We start from the raw sequence: 27,228 nt of genomic DNA on the forward strand, positions 1-27,228 counted from the left end.
CGAAGGTGGCGATAAAATCATTATCACATTGTGGCACCAAACTGTCTCGAAATTAATAGGGTTTAGTCAGGCCCACATTTAAGGGTGGGCATAATAGGAAATTCCTCACCCAGGTGATGAGGTGGTAAATTCGTATGAGCTTTTAATTGTGTTTAAATATAATATACATATGCGTGCGCATGTGGAGGGGAGGGGATGGAGTGGCCAACCTTCCTAGGCTCCCAGGTACGAAACCTAAAATATAAAAAGCTAAAAAACATGGCTAATAATAGTTATTTAGCCATGTTAAAAATAATATTGATATTCAATGATAACAATACTAATTAAATACCTATCTTGAAACAAAATTGATGATTGGGTATAGAGACCGGAATTATACATAGGTATTTTTCAAACTACTGAGTTACCAGCTCCTGCAGGGAGCCTTATTCACACTGCACGACTATGAGAAGTTAAAATGCTGGCGTTTAAAATTAAACTGATTTCATAGATAAAGTATTATTTTGCATATTAATGACCGATCACTGATGAAGGTATATATTTTTATTTTGTTAATCAACACTGAAAATTTTTTGAGAATCGAAAATAATATTTCGAAGAAAAATATTATGGTTTGCTTTTATTGCCATTAAAGAAAAGAAATAATTACATGGCTGCTACAAGCTTATGATAGACCTTTGTTTGTACCTGTTTTGCTTTTTTGTTGTATCAATGTTCATTAGGTAATTTTTTTAATCATAAGCGTACTGCTTATTTTGAAAGTTGTTGAGCATATTGTTGGATATTTTGTGATTTTTACCAATTTACCATGCCTATCTGTTATCTGTATCATATTTAGTGCATACAATTTCAGTCTTTATTGATAAATTATATTTGGTTCATGGTTGGACTGAGAAGCTGTAACCACGTTTATGAAGAACCTAATAAAACAAAAAAACACCAAAACATGCACTAAAAGATGAAATATGTTATAAAAATCTTTAAATAAGCCATAAAAAAAAAAATTTGAAAAATGTCGAAATGTGAAAGATATGCACCATACATTTTATAGTTAGTTTAAATTGTTGTCATGAAACAAATTCAGTGCTCTCTTAGCATATCATACAATCAACCAGAATAAATATGCAAATGCATATAAATCTGAGTTCTAATCAATAGAAATAGATTTTTCTTAAGCGGTTCAACATTTTGAGATGTCGAAATCTTGAAGTATTAATATTATGAGAAAAGATATTAGTAGGTACAGAACAACAAAAGACCAGTACATATTATAAAATTTAATATAATATATTATATATTAATACGTAAATCATAAGGTTGTAAAATATAATCTAAATATAATATTTAATAAAGGTAAATAACTATTCTTGATTTATTATATATTTTTTTTTTTGTTTATTATTTTTCAGAAAATTTTAATATACCTGCCAATTATTACATTAAATTCAATCCCACAAATATATTACTATATTAGATTTGTGAATTGAAAAATAATAGCTACCCGCTTAAAACTATGATTGGTGGATTGAGGGCCTCCACATTCCTAAATTCACTATGACCTTTTTTTAAACAACATATTCACATTCTTAGTTCACTCATTAGATTTTTAGCTCTGTTTTAAGCGAATCAATATGACTTGCTACAACATACTCCATCACACATTTAATAATTAAAATTGGGGAATTTATTTCACTAAGGAAAGTTTCCTTAGTAGTATAAGTTATATATTTTTTTTGCAGGTGACTTTGTATCCAGGATTATTAATACTGTTCACCTAGATGTATTATTGCCATCCTACTGTACCTACAATATAGAATAAGAAAAATTGAAACAATTTTAAATAATATTTTAGATTTTGGGTTCTATACCAAATTTGTGGTACTTTTATCCACTGTATGTCCTGAGGATTAAATCAAGGTTCAACAGAATGCATGGTCTGCATCAGTAAATTTCAAATAAAAATCAAATGCAATTTGTACACAAATACAACAACTAACAATAAACCATGGTGTATAATATTAATTAGATAATTTCACACTTTGTTAAGTTTTAAATGGTTTTTTCTAATAGACTTGAGTATTTTATTAATACAGTATTAATATTTTAGTAATTAACAGGATTTATAACAGTATGTATCAGTTAGTCATCTGACATATTTTTACATGAATTATCAACTTAATTATATTAAATTAAATAAATAAATAAATAAATAAATAAATACATAGATACATAACACATACATACACATCAACAACACACAAATTCTATATGAATCTAGACTAAACATAATACATTATTATGATTAATTTGTTCAGACCTTTCACACCTTATCACAGTAGCCACTATTTATACATATTCTATTTTATATCAAATGTATATCTATTATATAAAAAAAACCCATTTTGAGCTCTTGATAGTTTTAACAATTATTTTTAGAATGACAAATATATTGTAATGTTCTAAGTTAAAAATTACACACGACCTCACACCGTTAATATAAATATAAAAATAATTTGTGCATGGGTAGTAGATATACTATAGTTGATTTAACTTGTAGATTAAAGTTTGAGATTAAATAAACACAACAAATAAGACAACATAAAAACCATGTAAAAAATATAAATAACAACAATTATACAAACATAAATTTACCACTTTAGACATAAAACAAAAAAACATAGACATTTGAAAAAAATACACTAAAAGGACTAGACTATAAAAAAGTTTAACCAAACAATGTTTGTAATACAAACATTGGTATTCTTCAATAAATTAATAAATTTTATTAGTACATATTTTATCGTTCTTACGTAGAGAGCTTTTAAAACAGATTTTTTTTGACTGTCAGTTAAAATACTTAGTCAATCAGAAAAAAAAACATTAAAATAAATTAAATACCACCAAGAGGCTTTTTATCTGTCAATTCAGTTAAATGTATGACTACTTGATGGTTTAACATAAAATTACTTACAGATCACGTACTTACAGTTATATAAAACTTATAAAAGAGAAGTGAGGAAGGAATGTAGTGATAACAATGAATTGTATATCTGTAGTAAATCAAAATGAGTAGTGATGTTTTTCATATACAATTGCAATTTGTTTACCTCAGGAGCTTCCGAAATTTTTCTATTTCATATATACTTGTAGATAACCTAAAATAACATTAGATTTGTATAATATTAAAATATTAACATACTTAAGACATAATACATTTTGTAACTAGGGTTCAGATATGTAGCTCTAAAAAACTTAATAAGGACTAAAAAAGAGTTGTAAAAAGCACTACTATGACATACTATAGTAATGAATTTATATGTTATACATATAATTACTGCAAGTTAAAAGTATATTCTCCAATTCCTTAACTAGATCACCATGACAATTTTTCTAACAAATAAATTAAACTATAATTCCAAATAATATTAAAAAGTTTGAAAAGTCTATGTAAGACTAATGAATACTTTTAGATAGTGTATTCATTTAACTACTACAAGTCTAGAAAAAGTCATATCTTATCCGTATCGAATCAATAAAATAAACATTAGGTACAAGATTAAATAAACTGTATCCATTCAGCAGTCATTATACAATACACAAATTAGTTTAAATGTTTCAAATATTTTAAATATGTTGATATAACACATTGTATAAGACAAAACTCTTAAAGACCACATTAAAAAAACACCAATACAACAATCATTAAAAAAAAATATGAGTATAACATCCAAACGCTAGTTATAATTTATAGAATTAAATATTCTGTATTAAAATATATATATAATATTATAACAAATATATTGATATTTAAGACAATTTTCCTCACCTTCCAAACGCATTAAAGAGAGCAACAATTTCACTACGTTCCAATTGCAATGTGTGTTTGTTAACAGTGGTAGATAATTCATTATATCCATTGGTCCGAGCTTTGTTTGAAAATAATATTTTCAGTGCTGTTCCCAATCCTTGTACTTGCAGTTTTCCCCATAGTCTGCATTTATCACATCCCACACAATCCATAATAGTTGATACATTACGGAAATGAAGACGAAACTCTTCTTTTAACTTTTGTGCCTGTTGTCCACCCAAAAACATGGTGTGCTCATTAAATTGTTGAGGGAATTTCCTAGAAAAAAACACCAGCTAAATATAAAAATGTACAAAAACAATATAAATAATCAAAAAATCTAACTTGATAATGCCTAAGAAATTGTGGACAGCAAGTCGAGTGGCTTCATCCTCTTTATCATTTCCTGTATAATACTCTACTTGTTTGAGTAAAGGTGCAGCTTTTTGTAATGCTCTCAGTTCAACGAGATACAAGAAGTATAAATTTCTAAGCCACTGTGTACCCTCACCTTTAGTGTACTTTGGGCCAAACTTACGTTCAAATTCCTCAGCATTTGGACCCCAGAAGCCAGTGCCACATGGGTTCAAAAATGTCGATCCTTTATCTATTAAGAATTGTAATATTAAATGTATTTTATATAAAAATTAATAAATATTTAAAATGTATAAATATATTTTTTATAGAACTAAATAAATATTTATATTTATGAACAAACCTGATAATAGATATTGAGCGCTAAGATGGATATTAATACTTGTATGAAGGCCAGAAATGGCTCGATAAAATGCTCGTTTTTCCAAACACATTCCTGTAATCAATTTTTTGTACATAATTTAATTTGAGATAAATCTAGATTACAAATATTTCAGTGTTTACCAGTCAGCTTTGATGATATCATGTAGACTCCAAATAAATTTTTTGGCCTAAAGAAATTAATATCGATTAAAATTGCACCAAAATTAATCAACAATATTTACCTGAAACAGTTTTCCATGTAAATTGTATTCCACACACGATTAGCCGAAGGTCCTTTGTATCCAGTATATCGTTCAGGGTTTAGAGATAGGTCAACGTACTCAGCTTCCCCATCATCGTCAGGCAGAGTACAGTACATGTCTTGTATATCGTCGTGGGCCTGCCAGAGAGCAAAATCCTCCATAGCTGCAGCACTGTATTTGGCAAAGTAAATTACATTTAAATTAATATGCCAATAGATTTAAATAGCATTTATAGTTGATACTATTAGTACCTATTTTAGGTATAATTGTCTATTAATTAAATGTTTAAGTATAATATATCCACTTAGGCACTGAACAGCCGTAGGCAATCATCATTATACCATTATACAACAGTATGAAATTATTAGAATATTATAAATAGTAATATCACAAATACACATGGTATACATCTTGTACTATATTTCTTAATTAACAGGAAGGCAAGTTCAGTCAATAATTCACATTTTATTAGGAAATTAATGAGATTAACACATAAAACAAAAAAAACAAATTAATTAACTGCAGGTATATTCACATATAGGACTAAAATACATAAGCTTCAGAACGTGGAAATATAAATCACAATATGTATTACCTGCTATGGACTGTATGAGACTATAGGGTGTCTGACTATTTGGGGTGAATATAAAACAACATTTTATCAAATTTCTTCAAGCAAGGAGGGGTGAGAGAGGGGGTCGATCACTCTATAAAATTTATTTTTAAAAAAATTGTACTTAATTTAAGTACACAGTCTCAAAATTGTTAAAGTAAACATTATACTTGTTTTTCATGGCAGAATATAATATAATCTTATTTTTAATAATTTGTTATTAGTTATTACATTGTTTAAATATCACCACAATATTACCTTATTACCGAAATTTTTTATTTTGACCCCCCTTAAAGTGTTACCTATGGGCGCCCATGTAAAAGACTAAAAATGAATATTGTATATTTGATCTATATATTTAACCATTCGCATGGCAAAGAACGAGAACAATAGAAATTAAAAAACGATTAAACCAATTAACACGAAGAGTCAAATGGGAAATTGATAACAATAGATTTAAATCCTACAAAACATATCTATCAAAACTGAATCCAAATGACGCCGCCTATGAACCGCTACAAAAAGAATACTCAAACAAAGAGACACTATTCCTACCCTCAAAGTTGGAATAACAAAATTCGAAACAAACATTGACAAATGCAAAATTTTTGCCCAGCACTTTGAAAATTGTTTTACAACTGAAGCTACTACCAAAGATATAACACAGGAAATAGACTCTCCAAATATTTATTCCACAGAAACAAATACTATCCAGCCATGCAGTCCTCAGGAAATAAAACAGATAATAGACTTGCAAATAAAAAAGTCCTGGACACGACCTTATTAACAATAAAATTCTCAAAAACCTTACCCCAAAAGCACTTGCGTTCTTAGCCAGTCTTTTAAACTCCATTTTAAGAAAAGGATATTTTCCAAACACCTGGAAACAAGCAATTATCATTCCTATACACAAACCTGGGAAACCAAACAGTTTACCGGAAAGCTATAGACCAATTAGTCTGCTACCTACCCTCTCCAAACTATTAGAAAGGATAATGCTACACAGAATGAAACCATACCTAAAAATTATCCCACATCACCAATTCGGCTTCAAACCTCACCACTCCACATGTCATCAACTTCAGCGAATCTCAGAAATAATAGTAGATGGATTTGAAAATAAAAAATACACAACCACTGCCTTTCTTGATGTCGCACAGGCCTTCGACAAGGTCTGGCACCAAGGTCTTATGTAAAAATTAACAAAACTAAAAATGCTAACCTATCTATATAATATAATAACCTCATTTATCACAAATCGCACGTTCAAAGTAAGGATAGATACTGATACCTCTGAAGAATATCCAATAAAAGCAGGAGTCCCACAGGGGTCGGTTCTTGGGCCCACCTTGTTTAATATTTTTTGCTACGATATCCCAGTTCCACAAAAATGCCAATTAGCAATGTACGCAGATGATACTGTTATCTTAACACAACATAAAAATCTTGAAAATTCAATAACAGATCTACAAATTTCGTTAGATCAAATCTCAGACTGGTTTACAAGATGGAAACTCGCTCTTAACCCAACTAAGAGCGAAGCTAAAATATTTAGCCTAAAAAGATACTCAAATCCAACCCAATTAAAAATCAAAAACTAGCCTATACTATGGAATAAAAAGGATCAATCTATTAAATATCTTGGAGTACACCTTGATGAAAAATTAACATGGAAAATGCATATAAATAAAAAATTAAACCAATCCTATACACGCTTGAAAATCTTATACCCCCTAATAAATTACAGCTCAACACTTCAAATTAAATGCTCACTTCTAATATACACATCAATAATAAGACCACTATAATTACATATGCATGCCCAATATGGGCAGCCGCATCCCAAACAAAAATTAAAAAATTACAAACGATACAAAATAAATTTCTCAGAATAGCTCTTAAAGCCCCATGGTTCATGCGAAACACACAACTCCATAATGACACTGGAATACCTTACATAAAAACATGGATAATTGAACAATTTAAAAATTTTCGCACGAAACTAAAAACAACAGAAGGCGCACTTCACTTCAAGATTGGGAAAAAACTAAAAACCGCAGACTAAAGCCACGGCTACCTCAAGATATCCTGCTACCTCCTGAATCATCTTCATCATCGGTTTCATCAGAACAAAACTAAACAACTAATCAACTCATAAGTTAAATTCATTTGAAAAAAAAAAAAAAATGTACAAATTGTATTACTCTAGCTTTTTAAGAAATGTATGAATAATGTAAATGTATAAAAAAAAAATTGTAAAAACAAACATTTTGTTGAAACAATTATAATTAATAAATGAAAAAAAAAAAAAACCATTCGCAAAAATTCAGAAAGCATTCCCATGTTTCAGATTTTTTAGGTTCACACCTGTAAAGAAACAGATGTAGGTAAGTAGGTATAATCATAGGCGCACGGGGGGTGTTGCTGGATGTGCCTGGGCATCCCCCAATATTTAGTAATTGGGGCCTTAAAGTTTGAGTCCCAATGCATAGGGCCCGTATTTTAGTAGTTGATGTTATTATAATAAAGTTACATTTTTCCTAAAAAATAAATCATGTTTCGTAATAACAAATAAACAGTGCAATCATTTAGATCCAAGCCCCAAGGAAATATATAACTTAGTACTGCTAATTATATAATATACCACTGATTAATATGTACATGTCTTGTTGAGAGAGGGCCCAAAAATATAGTAGGCATCCCCCGAAATCTATGTCTGCGCACACCTATGGGCATAATGTGTGATAATGATAATAATAATTATAATAGCCACATTATCCAATAAGGTTTATTAAGTTAAATACTTTCTAGAAATTCAGATCATTAAGACTTTTGTACAAAATGTACTTTATCCTTTTGCAATTGAAGTTCCACTTAAAAACTTAAATATCCAATTATTTTACAGTTTTTTTATTTACTCATACCTATCTACTAAATAAAGGAAATCGTAAATTTTTATTGGCAGTAGATTTTTTGACTCAAAAGGAGCTAAAGATTATCTTTTAGATTTTTATGAAGAGTCTGATGAAACTTCTAAATCAATTTTCAACGCTATTTCACGAGATGGTATTGAAAATGTCTGCTTAGATTTTCAAAATATCAAGAGCGGATATTTCGGAGCGGATAACACGTCTGTAATTTATAGAAAAAATTGTTCTGTTTTCGAAAAATTGCTTTTAAAAAAAAAACCGTTAGTGATAAGAGCTAATTGTAATTGTCATGTACTGCAAAACATAGTCTTAAATTGTTAAAATATGACGTAGACACATCAGTAATACAATTTTTCAACAAGTTATCCGTCAAAAGAGTGTCGGAACTTAACTTAATTTATCTTATTATTATTTATCTTAAATGCTACCACTGTTTTTGGTATAATTAATGGTTAAAGAAATCAAATCTCAAATCACAAAAATTATAAGTTTTTCGAAATAAAAATTACATCTAGATTTTAAGACTAGTGTCCTCGATTCTTATCAATGAGCTATTCATTATCTTGACAAATGATTTAATTTTGAAATCCTAGTTATTACATGTGTTAACCCGTGACTTGTAAGTATTTATATATATTATGGCATACATACGTTACTTATACAGTTATACTTACTGAGTATCTAGGTATTTGTGTACAATGACGACTGACGTAAGGTAAAAGATAATAATAAATACAAATTCGTAGAAAATGATTACCCTTTTTTTGTTACCCTTGGCCGGTATTTTTTAAATTAAAAATTGGCAATTCTAATTTCAAGGCAGTCCTTGATATTGATTAATAATTGAAACAGGGATTCATTTTGGCTAAAAACTTCTTTAAGATTTGGTACCTAATAAAAAAATTCTTCAACACGTGTACCTATAATCTGAATGTCTATTTTTTTAGATACGGCTTTTAAATAAAGAAACCTAAGAAAATTATTTTGAATTGTAGATAGGTAGATGATGTATGTAATTCACTTAAAGAATTATAATGCCCACACACGTGTTCCCCTCCTACAGTCCCAAACCCTACAATACCATAACCTACAGCTTATGGCCTCAGTTGCCGAAGCTTAAAATCAAAAAAAAAAAAATTGTAATGCCATATGAGAGATCCAACTATATGTGAACGAACCAATGCGAATAATATAATAATTCTCGTCCTGGAAATCCCCAAAAGTTCATTTTAATGAGCCTAATTTCGGAAATGCCTTTTTTATGACTTAATGAGTCAATATAGTTACTAATTAATTAATTATAATTAACGGTATTTAATTTTCGTACAGCTAGGTCATTTAAAATATAGTTTACTACGATAAGATTATTTGTAATGAAAATTAAACATTTATACATTGATTTAGGTTCAAAGATTCCTTGCTTTTAATACACTAATTTTGGATATTATTCAAATCAATTTGCAAACATTCTGAATCTTTTAAATTTTTTATTTCCTTAAATTTTGCCTTGTCGGCAAAATAATATTATTAGAATGAAACAAAATGAAGAATTAATAGATATAAATTAATTTTACAACCTTAAGATAATAAACGTTTTAGGTGCTTAATGCTGATATAGTAATATTTTAATTAAACTGCCTATAAAAATTGAAATGTCTTCGGAAATAAAATATGATAAATACATCTGAGTTACAAACACACTAATTGTTGTTTTCCAATGAAATCAAATTAAAAATATTATTACAAGATTGGATCAACAAAGAAAAAAGATAACTCTGAAAAATTACTATGCATAATGGGTATAGAACAAAATGAATTTGAATGAACAATATATGTATATATATTTCATATATTATATAGGCTTAATTAGTAGAATATTTTTTAATTTTATAATATTACATTTTAAGTTTACATAGGTATTATATTCTTATTATTTCATACTTATGGGTGGAATTGCTCCTTTCAGTTTTATGGTTGAATCTGTTTGAAAAGGTGGTAAACGTTAAATACTTATGTAAATAATAGCCAATCAATTATTAAATACTTTATTACATCAGAAACTATTGTTTTACCTATTAGTTTTTAAGTATTTTTCACCTGCGCCAAATGTCAATGTTTTTATATATGCAAGCGATAACAACATCTTAATCTATCTCCAACAATTACCGAATGTAGTGTCTTGCCAGGACTCAAAAAAATGAACAACGAACTGATTAGTTGGAGATACATTGCGATCGTCTTTAGATTTGTATAATTGTTAATTTAGTACTTTATAGTTAAAACAAAATGTTAAAAATTGCAAAAGTTGAACCATCGTTTTCCTATTAGGATGTACATATTTTCAAATACAAAACACTTTGCATAATCGACGAATTTTGTTAAAAATATTGAACTCAAATGATTATTAAAAAAAACCATGATTATAACCTAAACAGAAAGTCAAATATAATTTTTATGAGCGTTTGAAGTTTTTACAAAGTTGGATATTCACTCAATTTCTCAAGTGTCGATTTCCTTATTTTGTTGTAATTCATTAACGAATAACTGTAGACACATGAAATGTACACCATATGTTTATTTCATCAATTCATATACTTAATAAATGTTTAAAATATTTTGACTCACTTTGAGCTGTTTACGGACATTTTAAATTTTCATTTTTTTTTTCTATAAATGTTCATATAATTTTATTGGTTGGGTCGAAAATAATGAAAAATTAATACAAGACTCTTGGTATATTGTTACAATATCAGCCGAAAAATATTAAAAATATGTATGCACGTTTTTGTTTTACAACCTTTTAAAGTTCAAATTTTTGACAAAATTTCTCAAATTGAAAATTGAAAAATGATTTTGTAGTTTAAAATGTTTAATGTTTTTTTTTTTTTTAATGTTCAACTTTTTTAGCTAAGGATTGAAAATTTAAAACAAGGTCCCGCGTAAGTAGTTAATTCTGTAACCAAAAAAATTAAAAATAAACATAAACACAGCTTTTTTTATAATTATAAGTTCCAATTTAGACAAAATTACATAGTAATACACAGAATAACGATTTCAGTTAGTCATTATATTATGAACAATATTAATTCAACTTACCGGCTACCGTATTAATAATATAAGTAATAACAATATAAAATATCCTAGACTGACGGTATGTCTCCATTCAGAATCGTTTTTTGTTTACAATTATTACGAATTTATATTATTTTATTGTTAATACTAAAATCTAATACCATTAATTACAGCGACCTCCTATACATCTTATTAGACTACCATAATTTTTTAATATTTGATTTACGTTACTATACGGCAATAAACGAAGTGGTACGTAAAATCGGTTAGAAATAAAAAGTTGTACAGCCCAAAGACATACAATTTATATAGATCTATTAACTATGTTTAAAAAATATAGTACATTTAAAATGCCTTTGAAATTTGTACCATGTACAGAAAATGGTAATATAAACTTTTGTTTAAAATTTCAAGTATTATAATGACTTCTCGCTTCGAAACTACAACAAAATTAGAAAATCGATATTTTTTTGATACCTGGTTTTGTGTAAAAATTACCATTTTCCCTTATTGTTTTTTTTTTGTTTTACCTGATTATTTTTGAAAAGTATTCTTGGAATTTTAATATTGGACCATTTTTAGTATTAACTAGATCCAATTTTTGACCGGAAACCAACTTAAAAGTTAAATGTAAAAGCATTTGAAAATTCGTGACTCGTATGTACATACAAAAAAAACAATACACATTGTAAGATCAGTAAATTTATTGCTCCGCACTGAGTAAAAAATCAATATTTAACTTAATATTTTGCAAACTAATGCAATAATTATAGATAATATTTAAAATGTTATTATTTCAACATAACATAAGTTAAATATCTTGTAGTACCTACCTAATATTTTATATTATACTTTATATACATAGGATGTAAGATAATCTATCTTCTCGACACGACAAAGCCACTCCAGGGAAATCTATTAAGTGATATGGATCTCCAAAATCGAAATAATTATACTAGTTCTGAGTTTTCTAAGTCTATTATACATTACACAATAATTCGACATAACAAGATACCTCGAATTTAGTATAATTGATTCTAGTGCACTTTTCTTAATTTACAAGTTGGTATCCAACTGAGATATTTCAGATACTCAGATAGTTTATTACCGAAAATCGCAGAAAGCTACAGATTCCATTATAGTTAGGACACAACATTATACTCCATGTCTCCATTACAATTATATAATGTAAATAAAAGTACTGAAATACTTGTACAGTAAAACCTGTCATGTGCGGAATTGCACGGGACCAATAAAAGTTTCCGTTTTAGGCAGGTTTCCTTACAACTGAATAAAAAGGAAAATTCCGTAGTATAGAGTTATAATATTCTGCACAAATAAGGTTGTTACATTTTCCGGCCAATAATGAAAAATATCAAAGGCTACATATCACAGGCCTAAACTTAAACAAATCTTTGAATACAACGATACGAAACGACAGGTAAACTACGACTACGGTGACAATTATAAGCACTGATGTGTAGATTCAAGATAAAATGTACTAATCTATCAATACGTATTAATCGCTGACCTTAATAATTGTTTAGTAGCAAAATAAATGTGGGTATCAAAAATATTTTTGTTCATTTCATGATGTGTTTTTCCGTGTATATTATTGTATATTGTATATTGTATGATTTGCGGGACCAATAAATAGCTTTAAAATAGCTTTCCGTTATACAGGTTCCGTTTTATCAAGGGTTTAATCCTATTAAGGATCCCATATCTATGTTAAATTATAGAAATCTGCCAGGACCATAATACATTTCCGCTTAGAAAAGGGAATTCCGTCAAGGGTTCGGATAAGGCAGGTTTCGCTGTATTTGTATTAGTATATTGTGTGAAACTGACCTTATAGTTGTGTTAATGTAACCCAATTCGTCGTGCATAGCCTCTTCACACTCTTGTTGTTGTGGTCCTTCCATATACTGTACGGACAAATATAGTTTTATTATTATTATTTTAATATAAAAATTAAAAACACACGCAATTAAGGATCAAGTGTTTTAAATTTAAGGAATACGTGGAATGGATTACACGGTATATTCGTTTATTATGATTGTTAAATTGAGACCAAGTTGAAGAACAGAAACAGCTGCAGCCACACTAGGAAAATAGCAATATATAGTACATATAGTAAATATTAGTGTATACGTTTTTATGTTTTGTTTTAAATACAATAAAAATACTTTAAAGTTTAATAATAATTCATCACGTTTACAAAACACTCACCTTAATCGACATATCTTCATCTACTAAACTATGATGACTACCTTTCAAGCCTATGGGTAAATCATCCTACAAACAAAACAATAAAATACAAAATAAATAAATTTGGTTGTTTAACATGATGAGTAGATCAAATAATTATTATTTATTACCAACTGGCAGGATTCCACTTGGCAATATCTCATAGCACATTTGCTATCGTCCGACCAAAATGGGCAAGTTCTACGTAGATTAACCTAATCACGTAAATAAGTGTATAATATAAGCCAAGGCCGTGAATAAAGATTAAAAAATTCTTACCTTAAAAAATTTAAAATAATCTTTTGAAACAATACTGACAATACGAGGGTAAATTTGATAGTTATTAAATTTATCAACGATTTCTACTGTGCTGTTTGTCTCGTCGATATTCCCCTTTAACTGTAAAACAAACAATAACATTAATTATTATTTTGACTATGTGGATATACTTTAAATAAATTAATAAACATCTATCCAATATGTACACTATTATAATATTGTAATATTGTAGTATTATACATTTTTCAAACATATTATTATTAATTAACTTGTGACGACAAGCCATTGGGTAAAGGTTATTTAAGTTGGTATTTTACAAAAGGAGATAGCTACCATTGAATTGGCTCCCAATTTCGGGTAAATATAAATTTAATCCTTGAATTGGCTCCTGAAAAATGTATATTTGAATTGGCTCCTTAAATTGTTAAATATTATTTTTTAACCAGGGGTTCTCATATTATAGGCGTTTATACTTTTACGACGTCTACCTAATATAGCCTGGCAATTTGCACTCAAATAATATAGTGTACCGCTGGATATACCAATACTATTTATATTATAAATTTATTGAATTTAGTCTTATCGTCTTAATCGTCGTAATCTACTAAAATAATCGATTATCATTGACTCCTATACACTTTTATTTTATTGTTAATATTTGATGACCACGACAGCAATGTATTAAGCTTTATTAGTAGATCGCTGTGTTCACGCGAGTGTGTAAAAATGAATTCTGTTGAGAAAATGTTAAGTAAAAAGGGAAAATTAATTTTTATAGTTAATAAATTCAAGTTTAATTCGCAATTTTATTCTCCACATCCAAATATATTCAACTTTCTAAATATATTATATAGTATTCAATCTGATACAAAAATTATTATAAGGAGTTCCAATACAATAAATCCACACAGAAAAGAAATTAAAGATAAAATACAATTTTTAGAAAATGAAATAAGTATACTTATATGATACTGGTGTAAGTTCAAGGTTTCAATACATACAAATATTGGCCTGTGAGTATAGACCCCGAAAAATAGTCTAATATAATATTTTTTATTTAACTAATTAATTTGTATACATTTTATAATGACGCACTTTGCTAGAATACTGTCTGTTTTTTAAATTTTTTAATTACATACATTTTATAATGACGTACTTAGATAAAATATTGTCTATTTTTTTAATTTTTTAATTTAATTTTGCGTGACAATGTAAAATATACGAATTACGGATTATACGTATTTTAAATTATTAATATTTTGGTAACCAATACATTTTTGAAAAAAAACAGCAGGGATCCAATTCAACAGTAAATTCTTGGGAGCCAATTCAAAGGTACTTAGTAAGGGTAAAATATTGACTACCTGTATTGGGGAGCCAATTCAAATTGCACCGGGTACGGTTGGTTTGAATACATGTATATGTAGCAAGGATTTGTCACTAAAAGCCCGGGTGGTCAACGGTCGTCTATCTGGGAACAAGTGACACCGATCGGTGCTTAGAACACGGTTTGTGACTGAGGACAACACCAGGTCACACTTAACAAACTTTAATAATATTATATTCCTACATTATATATTATATTATACACAATACATTCAACAAATAGTACAAGGATTAATAATAATCATGAAAATCGGGTATATGATATATATGTGTGCGGCAATTGTTAAAAGTGTCATTACCCCATTGTTACTACAGCGAAAACAGTTGTCAAACTTTTGTGACTCCGCCGAGCATACTATACATACATACAGTTAATAATTATACATCGTACAATATATTTTAAAATACACATGATAATATTACACATAAATACTACTAATAGCAATAAATAAATAACGATTCAACCAACAATCTACATGTTTGACATTTAATCATGGAATAAGTGTTTTAATACTCTAGAAATCTGAATGGCAGACTTGGTTGTCGGCTAATAAATCACCCCGTGCTTAATAAAATATTATGCAAACAATGAATATCAACAAATAGTTAGAACAAGAATAAAAGTAACGGTTAATGAATAATAATTCCATTGTACGAGGAAACTGTATAAAATATCCAACAAAAAACTAACAGTGAAAAAAGAGCCAAGTACCAGCTGGTTCTAGAACCCTCCTCCCAAAAATAAAGTCTCCCTACCAAAGTAGTGATATATCTACATTACGGTCAAGTCTTTTCTTTTTTAATTATTAACCATAATAAACAAATACCACAGAATATAACAATATATTCATAATATGCAAGTAACAAATCTCGTTTAATTTTATTGATTATCACAAAAGTTGTGTTGCACATGAGCATATATTTGTGTTTAAAGTTATTGACTACAGAAAGAGATGGCCGTTATGTAGATTTCACTACTTTCATAGGCAGACTTTTTGGGAGGAAGTTACTTGGCCCTGTTTTTACGGTTTGGTTTTTGTTGGATATCATTCCTTTTGCTGGTTTCGGCAAGGCGGGTATTGTGTTGGGTTATTATATTATGAGGTAATGGAGGGATTATGCATGTTTTAGATTTTATTTTGTTAGATCTATGAACCTCTGATGAGCTTAGGGTTAAGAATTATTTTTATGTTACTCTATGAATTTGGTAAATGTAGTAATTATTTCTTACCAATAAATTTAGCGTTTCTAACCAAATTTCCTACGAAGAGCTTGGATGTAATACAAAATATACTGGAACTTGGCTCAGATGGTTGTTATAGAAATATCTATAACCTATACGGCCCAATTCGTAATCAATATAAGTACAACTATTGAACGATTTAAACATTCGTAACTTTGAAATGAATAGTAATAATCATAATATAAATTGCAGTAGTCGACACCTAATTTTTGATGTAATTATTATGTCGTGGACGTCAATTCAGTGACATTGAAATGACAATTTAAACATTTCATGCATATAGAACCACTTTCCCTAACTTTGAGAAAATTGGGGTTTTTAGATTCTTGACTTTGCACTATAAGACTTAATTTTGTGCCAAATATTACGAATCTATACTTAAACAATGTTCTAAGTTACTTAAGCTTCATCTATGTTTTAAATTTCAAAAGTTAATTTGAATAGGAAGCTGCAGGATGAGCAGATGAGGGTTAGAAAATCTGTCACAACTCACAAGAGTATTTACCTATATATGTCAGTGTTTGGAAGGAACGTCGTTCATAAACACACGTTTACGTTCATATTTAGTGAAAGATACGAGAACGTCACTCGTTTTCATTCAATTGAATGTGAACGCGAATGACGTTTATATTTCAATGAATTTGAACCATTTTTAAGACGCACAGTACATTTATTTGCCATTTAATAAATATATGTTTAAAGTATTAACAGTATTGATTAAATATATTATATAATAATATATTTTTATTATAATTCTTATTACAAAAAATAAAAGATAAATAAATTAACGACCTAGTGAACGCAAAACGCATTAATTTTTTCAATGAACGTGAATGTGAACAAGTTGTGAACAAAAAAAATACGAACGTGAACTAGTTCCTTTTTCAAGAACTGGACGTGAACGAATTAGTTTTTTTAATGAATGTGCCAATCGGCAATCACTGATATAAGAGTAACGAGTAGATAATAAATATTATAATATATATTACTATACAGTATTCATACTATAAAGAGAATATTCACAAATGTTTCTTACATGTCTGTATATTTGTGACAAATGAAAAATGATCTAAAGATTAATATTGGAATTTCGCTAATCGGGTAACATAGGCATTCTAATATTAAAACCATTTATAAATTGTTTAATGTGTTGATGATTATAAAATAAAATAAAAATTCAATCCTGATTAATCAGTGTGTGCTTATCCAGCTACATAGGTATGTGTAATTGTGTACATAGTGATAGTGCATTATGAATTTATAAACTATTATCCATTCAAAAACAATAAAATATACATAATATGTAATTCTACACCAGGGATCACCAAATGGCGGTAATCGGAAAAAAAAGTCCCGGTAAAAAAAGTCCCAGAAAAAAAAGTCCCGGTAAAAAAGTCCCGATAAAAAAAGTCCCACACTAGGAAAAAAAAGTCCCGAAAAAAAAATATTATTCTTGTAGGTACTTGTACAGTTCTATAGTAAGTTGTGCTTTGTATTTTAATGTGTAACTGTGTAAGTGTAATGAATAAAATGCTTGTACATATATATGCCTCCAGATGCAGAAGACCTTTTAACTTATTTTGATTCTTATTATGTAAATGGTACCTATAGGAGTGTAGGTTCAGCTTCTACCTTGCATTTTAGAAAAATTCCACCTATATTTTCACCTGCCTCGTGGAATGTACATAATGCCACTTGAGTAGGGGGGCATCGAACAAACAATATGACTGAAGGATGGAATAACCGATTTTCAAAGTTATGTGGACATAAACATCCAACTATTTGGAAACTAATTAGGAAAATAAAAATGGAAATTTCCGCAGATGAAGCGAAATTAGCTTTAGATGCTGTAGGAGATTCGAAAACTGTTAAAAAACTAGGGCAAACTCGGACAGTAGAAAAACGGCTGCAAAATTTATGTATACAAATACAAGCGGGCAATATCGGTGTTTTAGATTTTTTAACAGCCGTAAGTCATAATATAAGAAAGAGGTGTACCTAATTATAATATTACATTTTTATAGCATTATTATTATAATTATATTGGTACTTTAATTGTATTATTATTATTTACTTTTATTTGACTTACTTATTATTGACTATTTATTATTGTAATAAATTGTAAGTAATTAACATCTTTTATGATATTATATGACTTTGTATGTATTTATATATTCATCGGGACTTTTTTTTCCTAGTGTGGGACTTTTTTTACCGGGACTTTTTTACCGGGACTTTTTTTTCCGGGACTTTTTTTTCCGCGATTCCCAAATGGCGGCCCGCGGATGAATTTTAACCGGCCCGCAAACAAAGAGAAAAGAAGCCGATAATTTCTTATCTTTGTACATTAGTTTTGGCCAATAGGCATATTATAATAAATATTATGTACCCTGCATTATTATGGCCCACGAGAATTTTCCGAATTCTTAATGTGGCTGACGGAAAGTATTAATTGGTGACCCCTGTTCCACACTATTTAGTATATATAGGAAAGGTAGGTTACTATAGATAGGTACTTATATGTACTATGTATAATATTATTTGTTAAAAGGGGTTTCCAAAAAATGACTCATGACTTAGTTTAATAAAACGATCAAAAATTTAAAATGTAGTAACTTGATGAATGTAAGATATAAGAAAAAGCAACAAAAAAAAAATCAGTGGGAAAAGTATATTGACAACACGGAAATTGGTATTTAATTCTCTGTAGGCGACTAGAAAAAATTGCAAATTGGAATAATATGAACAACATTTCAAAAATGAAATAATTTGAATATTTATTGTAACTTTGCAAAACCGTGTCTTATACTCTCATTTGACCATTAAAAAGCGAGCGGCGTGAAAAGTTTGGAGACCCCTGTACCTGTGCGCATAGCATAGGTATACTACCTACTGTTATAATATTAAGTAGGTAAGAACGTAAAAAACATACTTCCATTATGCATATGCATAAATACCAATAGTTGTAATATGTTATTAAGTGTACGGTTAATTACATACGAATCGAGCGTCGAGTACAATATTAAGCAAAATATTTTACGAGTTAAACTGAAGCGCCCTTATTGTGCTTATAAGTATTATACTGTTGTGCCTGCATCCCTGCAGACTTTAAGTTTATTTAAAATTGTTTTCCTTAATTTTAACTTTTAGGGCCTACATAATACGTTATCGCTTTAGAACGATAATATACAGAAACATAAGACTACTAAAACAGTTCTGTTTTGTACTGTTTAAGAATGATATTATTAAAACAATTTTAGTTTAGTTTTTTTCTTTATTAATTTCCATTTGACATTTTGACATGTGTATAGTATTTTAAAGGCAATAATATTAAATTATTGGTATGTTTGTAATTAAATAGCAAGTACCTGTATGGCTGTATATGTACCATAATTAAAAATACTCGTTCTAAGTGGGATATTGACATTTTGACATTATTTTTTATAAATTACAATAAATAAAAATAATTATATTTTTTTATGTCTCAACATACTTGTAATTGATATGTATACATATAAATGTACACTAATAACCTAGTTGAAAATACGTACCCGAATACAAACTTTATTTACAAATAATAATGTAATGGAATTCCGAGTTTTAAAAATAAAAAGGGAAATTAATTAAACACCATAAATCGTAATTATCGACCATTTTTGTTGTTTTAATTTATACATGTATAAAACATGTTTGAAACAAAATATTAAAAAATGTGATTTCTCAAATTGTTTACAGAACTTCTTTTTTTAAAAAACTTCATTTACCGTTTGGTATAAACTTTAAAATTGAACTCAGAGGAAGGTACACCCGCATAATATGTTGTCTCTCTGTCTTGGTACAAATGTATAACGTAGCAAAAACTGTTTTGCGCGGGATAGAACCACATAGTGACTATGTCATAGTCTGTAGTTATAGAGTTTTTATTTGTTTGATATCATTAATAAGAAAAAAGTTAAAATACTTTTAACTATCTGATATTTTTACGCTTCCTAAACTTATGTATCATAGATACATTCGTCTTATCAAAAAATTCAAAACGCAACGACATAGTTAATATTCTTCTCTATTCATGGTGAAAATTTAGTTTCTTAGTTGTAAGTACTTATAACTGTAGCTTTCTTGGTTCTTTCCCGCACGAAACAGTTTTTGCTTTGTTTTACATTTGTTAGACGGAGCCAACACATGCGGGTGACGCGTCCTTTTAAGTAATGTAATCCACCTACAAAATTCTAAACATCTTCTTATTATAAATAGTATTTATAAGATATTGTTTACGAGGCTTTACGGAAAATTGAATGATTGTCCTCAAAATGTTTTTCGGAATGCCGAATGTTGTATTTGCGTCAATGCATAATATAAATATCACAAGGTGAACAAACGTTAAGTAGGTAAATAATAATAATATGAACAATTCAACTCACAATTTTATTAATATATGCGAATCAATGTAAGAAATAATAATTTTTTTTACGTTATTGACTATAAAATGTAATATTCCGTTAACTTAAATATAAGGATTAAAATTAATAGAGGATGCTAAAATTATGTTACTACTGAGTATAGACAATTAAGTTCCTCTAAAGCTCGTAAAAAAAATAATGTCAGTTAGCTATAAATATTTATTGTTTTGTAGTTAGTTTATGATAAATACACCTACTTTGTATTCGTGACTAATTTATAATGATAACATTTCCATCTAACTCAAGATTATATTCGCCTAGTTTCTATTTCACTTGGACGGAAATTAACTGATACTATGTTTGTCTATGATCTTATTAATTACAATATTGTATGTCCCGAATTGTTGTCTGAAATCAGCTTTCGAATTCCATATATAATTACACGTAATTCAGATTTATTTTTAGTTCCTCATTATAAAACGAATAGTGGTGCCTATTCTTTTTCCCCTCGAGCTTTAATTTTAGCTAATAAAATTTGTATACATTTAGATATATTTTTTCTCTCACGCAATTGTTTTAAATCTAAATCTGTTATTATTAAAAAATATTGATTGATTAATATGGAAAAAAAAGGTTTATAATGTAACTATAATTTTATATTTTTATTACTTTTAATTCAGAGTTAATTTTATATTATTTTATCTGTTTTTGTTAGGTTTTACTACACTTATTTAGTTTTAAGTTTTTATCTGATATGTTTCCTTCATATAATTTGTAAAAGGGTATATACCCGTTGATAAACAACATAAATAAATAAATAATGCACCAGAAAGGATAACGATAACATACACGTCGTTATTACGAGTAGTCAACGTAAAGCAAACTCCGCAACGCGCTTAGTAGGTGGAAAAAGTCAAATAATTTTTGTATTGGGGGCGGAAAAATATTAGCACCAGGAAGCCAAATTTTTGAATATGTCTGCTTATTAGATATTCAGAATTTAAATTTAGCTACTCTCATATATTAGATTTTAAGTGGAGCAATAAATGTGTTGTTTTTACTTTATTTTAAACACACAATAGTGTTTTTGGGATTCCTAACATTTAGTCAATTTTAAATTTTGAAGGTGGTTGTTGGTACTTTAGGGGGTCAAAAGTAAAAATGCCAAGTACTTTTAAGAATAATTGAGAAAAACAATAACATTTTATGTTACTGTGTACAATGTACATAATATGTTTATAAGTGTTTTTAATGAATTGCTAACAAGATTGTTAATAAATTGATGAATTATGGTCGCAAATCGCAATAATTTACTGCTGTTCATCTAGAAAAATATTAACATATTTTTAATATAATTTAAACAAAATTTACTCCAAGAAAATAAACGAAAAGGAAAACTACTGTATATTGTTCATTGAAGTACTTTTTCTGTTATTAAAAATAATAGCAAACACCTGTGTCAGTATCAGCATATCTCTTTTGCAGTTGTGTCTATATTAAACACCAATGTTAAGTAAGTACAAGAAAAAACCTATCTAAAAAAGAGGTTAATGATACAGATAATAATAATATTATATTAAACAGTGGTCCAGCTACGTATTCATTGTTTGAAAATACATATTACTAAATAGTAAGAGATTGTGTTTGAATATAGGTACTACACACAAAAAGCTAAAAGGTGTATCTGAAGACGACAATACAATAATGACTAATGAGTAAGCTGATTGGTAATGGATACTATAAAATATATATATATATAAGAATTGCATTTGTATCTAATATACATACTGTATGTAATGACTATGTATATGATAAATTAATTCTTTTTCCCAGACATTAATTATTATTACATATTTTTTTAAAAATTGATTCGATTAAAAAGTGAAAACAGTATTTTCAAGTGTTACAGTGGCATATCTGAATAAAAAATAATGTGATATGTATTCATAACTCATAAGAATACATTTTTTTTGCACTATGATGAAAGACAGCGATGACTTGAAAAAAATACAATCATAATATACCTAATATATTTTGAAATTACGCTAAACATCATCACTACTAACTAATTGGTTGTACAGTTATCAGTGTCTCTCGAGAAAAAAAGATGCCTCATGGCCATCATTTTTTTCAGGGAGTTACCTCTCTAAGGACTTGATAACAAATATGGGTGTAAACCACTTTTCACGTGTTATAAAAAACACAGACTAGCTCCCACTGATCTAATCTGTCCATCAGAAATTTAGTAAATAAACTAAGAAAATTGTCATTTCACTATCAAAATGTAATGACTTATATTTAATTGTATGGTTCACAAACATGATTTTAACCCAGTGTATATTAAATCATTAGTCACATCACAATCTTTTCGACAGCGTTACAGTTTTTAAGAATAATAAATGTTGTTTTATGCATTCTAAATTTCTAAATAATTTTATTAAAACAAATTAATACCGCATAGAATGACAAAAAAATGAAAACTATTAGGTAACTATAGAAAGTTACTTACTTAAACACCAAATGGGTAATATTGAAAAAAATAGGACTGTACAAAATTAATTTAAATTTACAGGGTAGGTCATAGAATATTATGAATAAATAATAAAATTCCACTTTTATCTTAGTATAACCCTTTAATCAGTTTAATCTATATATACAATTTGATTAAATGTTTTTAGAATGTTATAGTATTATTGTTAAAAGATATATTGAGTATCAATGATTGAAAAGTAAAATGTATATGTGTTATTAAAAATGTAATAGAGTCCGGTCATTTTGACTATGACGCAATTAATAGCAGGTTAATTAATTAATATAAATAACAATTATTAATAATCATTATGAATTTTCAAAACTTGCAAGTGTATACACACCTGTATCATATATTTTGTAAAAATAATGAAACCGTGATAATATAATTATGAAATAATAAAAGTATCAAAACTAATAAAAACACACTTGTCAATCAAACAATTGAAAAAAACAAATATCAAGAATAAAACTATTAATAATTTACATTTAAAAACTCAACAACTTATGAGTAACTTAAACTTTAATATGCATAATATGATTGTAGGTATGCTTCAGTAATTAGAGCAAGCTAGTCTATTCCTATTTAAGTAACTTTATATTTTGATGGTGTGATTTAAAATATAGGCCAAATCTCTCAGAAAAATATATTTTAAAAATATGAGTAAATATGTCTTATCATTTAATATACTAATTATAAAATATACCTACTATTGCTTGAATATAATTCAAAAATGTTATTCATAAATATTAAAATATTGTAAGAATGGCTAATAAATGAGTCATTAAATGTATCTAATTTTGACTTCACAGTTTACATACTAATAACTTTCTCCAGTATGTATGCATATTTTAACTAGGACACATTTCAAGCATTTTAAATTAGTTCATAGTTTTTTATGACAGAAAACTATTAAATACTGAATTATCATTTGAAAAGAGACAACACAGACACTGTCCTTTGATCAAATTCAATAATATGTTATGTTGGAATACAATATATTACAAACTTGATATAAAGCATGACCTACTTATTATATATAGTATCAGTACAGAACAAAGCCCAATGAAACAAGAATAGGTAATAGATATCTAAGAAGTAAACAAAAAAACTTGTACCTAATAAATTAAAAATTGAAATATAATTTGAAAAAAAAACGGGTTCCTCTTTTGCAAGTTGCATAGAACATATTGGGGAAGAGAGCAACTTATAGGGAATATTTAATTTTTCACATGTACTCTCTGAGAAGGGTGTTGTGGTTATAGTGTTACTTGGCTAGTGTGCAGGGCACAACTCACCTCATTGAGCCAACTGTTGTCGATGCGACTATTGACAATCGTACTGGATGACGAGAAGAAACACACAACGCTCATGTACAGACAAACGTTGACCACCAACATGAACAAACAGTTAGCACTGCGGGACGACATCTTCTCATCGGAGCTGATGGTTATCGGTCAGAAAGACACACCACCGCTGACCTCTATTGCTCACTAGTGAGCCAGTGAACTTAACTTCCGGTGATTGATGAGCTTTTATTGTTTGGCAACCGGCGTAACGTCGTAGCACGTCCGTCGTCGATCATTGTCCGGAGAGTAATGTCTTTGTTTTCAGCGATCGTTTGGTGTTCTCTGTTTCGCAGCACCAAATAATCGTGTTGCCGTTACTTGTTGTCGATAAATTCGAAAATCAGGATCGTACCCAAATGGAACAACAACAGCCACGATCGGCGTTATCAACGCGGACTGAGCACGGTTATCATTTATGTTTATAATCTATGAGGCACACGGACCTTTACTGTCGTTGTCGGGCAACGGAAACACGTCAGTGAATTACGACTTACCAGTAACCAGTGTGGTCATAGGTTACATAATTATTATCAAATATTATAATGTACACGTCTACAATCATGGATATCACGGCTATATCTATTTATAGATTTTTTTTTTATTATCGTACAACCAAGAAGGTACATTCAGACATTAATAAAAAAGTGGGAAAATGGTAACACACTAACATGGTAACTACAGCGATATTAGAGGCATTCTCAAAGTAGTCCATTGCATCTATGAAGCACTTAGGCCCGTTAGCCCGTTGCAAATTTCGGGGTTAGGGGTTGTGATCCTTCCCCCCTTCAACCTAAATTTTTGTAAAGATTTTATTTTGTACGAAATCGTGGTTCGTAGTTTTTTAATTTGGACAATGTAGGTACCCCAATTTGAATCACGGACATTTTATACTTCCTGCTATCGTCCCAAGTCCAGAAGACCGGACGTTTTATACTTGTATTTCTAATTCATATTTATTAGGTATAACAGTCCATATTTCCATATTGTCCATAGATTGGGAATTTGGGACTACTATTATAAAAGAAAATGACTTCAGTAGGTACTACGGTCGTACAGATATTTATGCTTCAGCACTTCAGCAGTCTGCAATGAAATGGTTAAGTTGTTAATTGTTTATGGTGTTATATTATTAGAACGTATACATATATAAATATAATAATTTACTACCTAATTGTCCAAATAATTAATATTCTATATGAGTAGGAAACTATCAAGGGTTATAATTTATCATATAGGATTGAGATTTTCGTGATTGCATATGAAATAATATTCAAACAACTTCAAACAACTCAGAAGTAGAGGCCATTAATTTTATAAATTTTTTTATAATATTTATCTTTATATATAAAATGACTAAGGTTTGGATCCAGAGCAAAGATCTGGGGGTGGGGGGGGGGAAGAGCACAATTTTTTGTCAATTTAAAATTACAACATTTCAATCACTGTCCTACTTATTTTGTGCCCCCCAGAATGATACGTACAATAATATATTATGTATATTATGTATCATAATTGTTGAGCTAGATTTTTAAATAAAAGCTATAAAAAAAAAAAAGAAAAAAAATATATTATAATATCAGACATACATGTAATTTGAAATATAGTTATATCAGGATCTGTAACTACAGTTAATAAAATAATTTGGGAAACAATATTTCTAGGGAGAGGCATGGGCCTCTAGGCCCCCACTGGATCAGTCTCTGAAATTATATTTCGATTTTAAAATGATCAAGGTGGCACGTGTCATAAGTGATTCTGTACTCTGTAGTGTTTGTGGGTATGCCAGTAAACTTTGTAGCAAATGCGCATTATTTTAACATTATGTCATTATGTATACTTTGTACACCATCATTGATATTCATACCTTAATAAATTGAAAGAAAATATAACAATTACTGATTAAGATAAGGTATCGCGCTTGCCACAATCGACGAAGCATACAGGCATTTTAGGGGTAGGTATATAGGCATGCTGTCGTTCGCTCGCACAGCACACGTACCAAGCTTTCATAGTTCATATTTTGTACGACGGTCGACGACACTCACCACTTGCGAACAAGTATCAAATACATTTAAGTTAATACCACAGTTCCCTCCCAAAGTTTGTTTTGTTATAACTATTAACAAGTCTGAAGGACAATAATATTGAGCACGGCTGGCATTGACTTGAAGGAAGAATGGTTTTCACATGGACAGTTCTGCGTCGTATGTTCTAGAGTTAGCTAGGTTACGTTAGCCCCAAAATGCGATACTAAAAATACTATTTATGTAGAGGAGAATTGAGATGAATACAATATGTCAATTGATGAGTTTTTTAACACCATAATGT

At 28.8% G+C, this 27,228-nt stretch overlaps 1 protein-coding gene across 1 annotated transcript; it reads right to left on the bottom strand.

Annotated features, from left to right (window-relative positions):
- Positions 1-1,613: 1,613 nt before the first annotated feature.
- LOC111032042 (ero1-like protein) lies at positions 1,614-25,331 on the bottom strand. Its single transcript, XM_022312215.1, has 11 exons — positions 24,850-25,331; positions 13,993-14,112; positions 13,845-13,928; positions 13,696-13,761; positions 13,315-13,391; positions 4,828-5,019; positions 4,727-4,773; positions 4,566-4,658; positions 4,193-4,454; positions 3,827-4,126; positions 1,614-3,155 (listed from the first exon to the last, which is right to left on the bottom strand). Exons 1-11 carry the CDS (start codon positions 24,979-24,981, stop codon positions 3,104-3,106), a joined length of 1,425 nt encoding a protein of 474 aa, XP_022167907.1. The 5' UTR covers positions 24,982-25,331; the 3' UTR covers positions 1,614-3,103.
- Positions 25,332-27,228: the final 1,897 nt, after the last annotated feature.

Source organism: Myzus persicae, unplaced genomic scaffold (assembly GCF_001856785.1).
Source record: "Myzus persicae strain clone G006 unplaced genomic scaffold, MPER_G0061.0, whole genome shotgun sequence".
Taxonomy (NCBI): domain Eukaryota; kingdom Metazoa; phylum Arthropoda; class Insecta; order Hemiptera; family Aphididae; genus Myzus; species Myzus persicae.

Coding starts and splice junctions, on each gene's coding strand:
- LOC111032042 (XM_022312215.1), bottom strand. CDS start 24,981: ATGTCGTCCCGCAGTGCTAACTGTTTGTTCATGTTGGTGGTCAACGTT. Junction 5,020..13,314: donor TACATTAACACAACTATAAG/GTCAGTTTCACA, acceptor TGCCAAATACAG/TGCTGCAGCTATGGAGGATT. Junction 4,659..4,726: donor GATATCATCAAAGCTGACTG/GTAAACACTGAA, acceptor AATTGATTACAG/GAATGTGTTTGGAAAAACGA.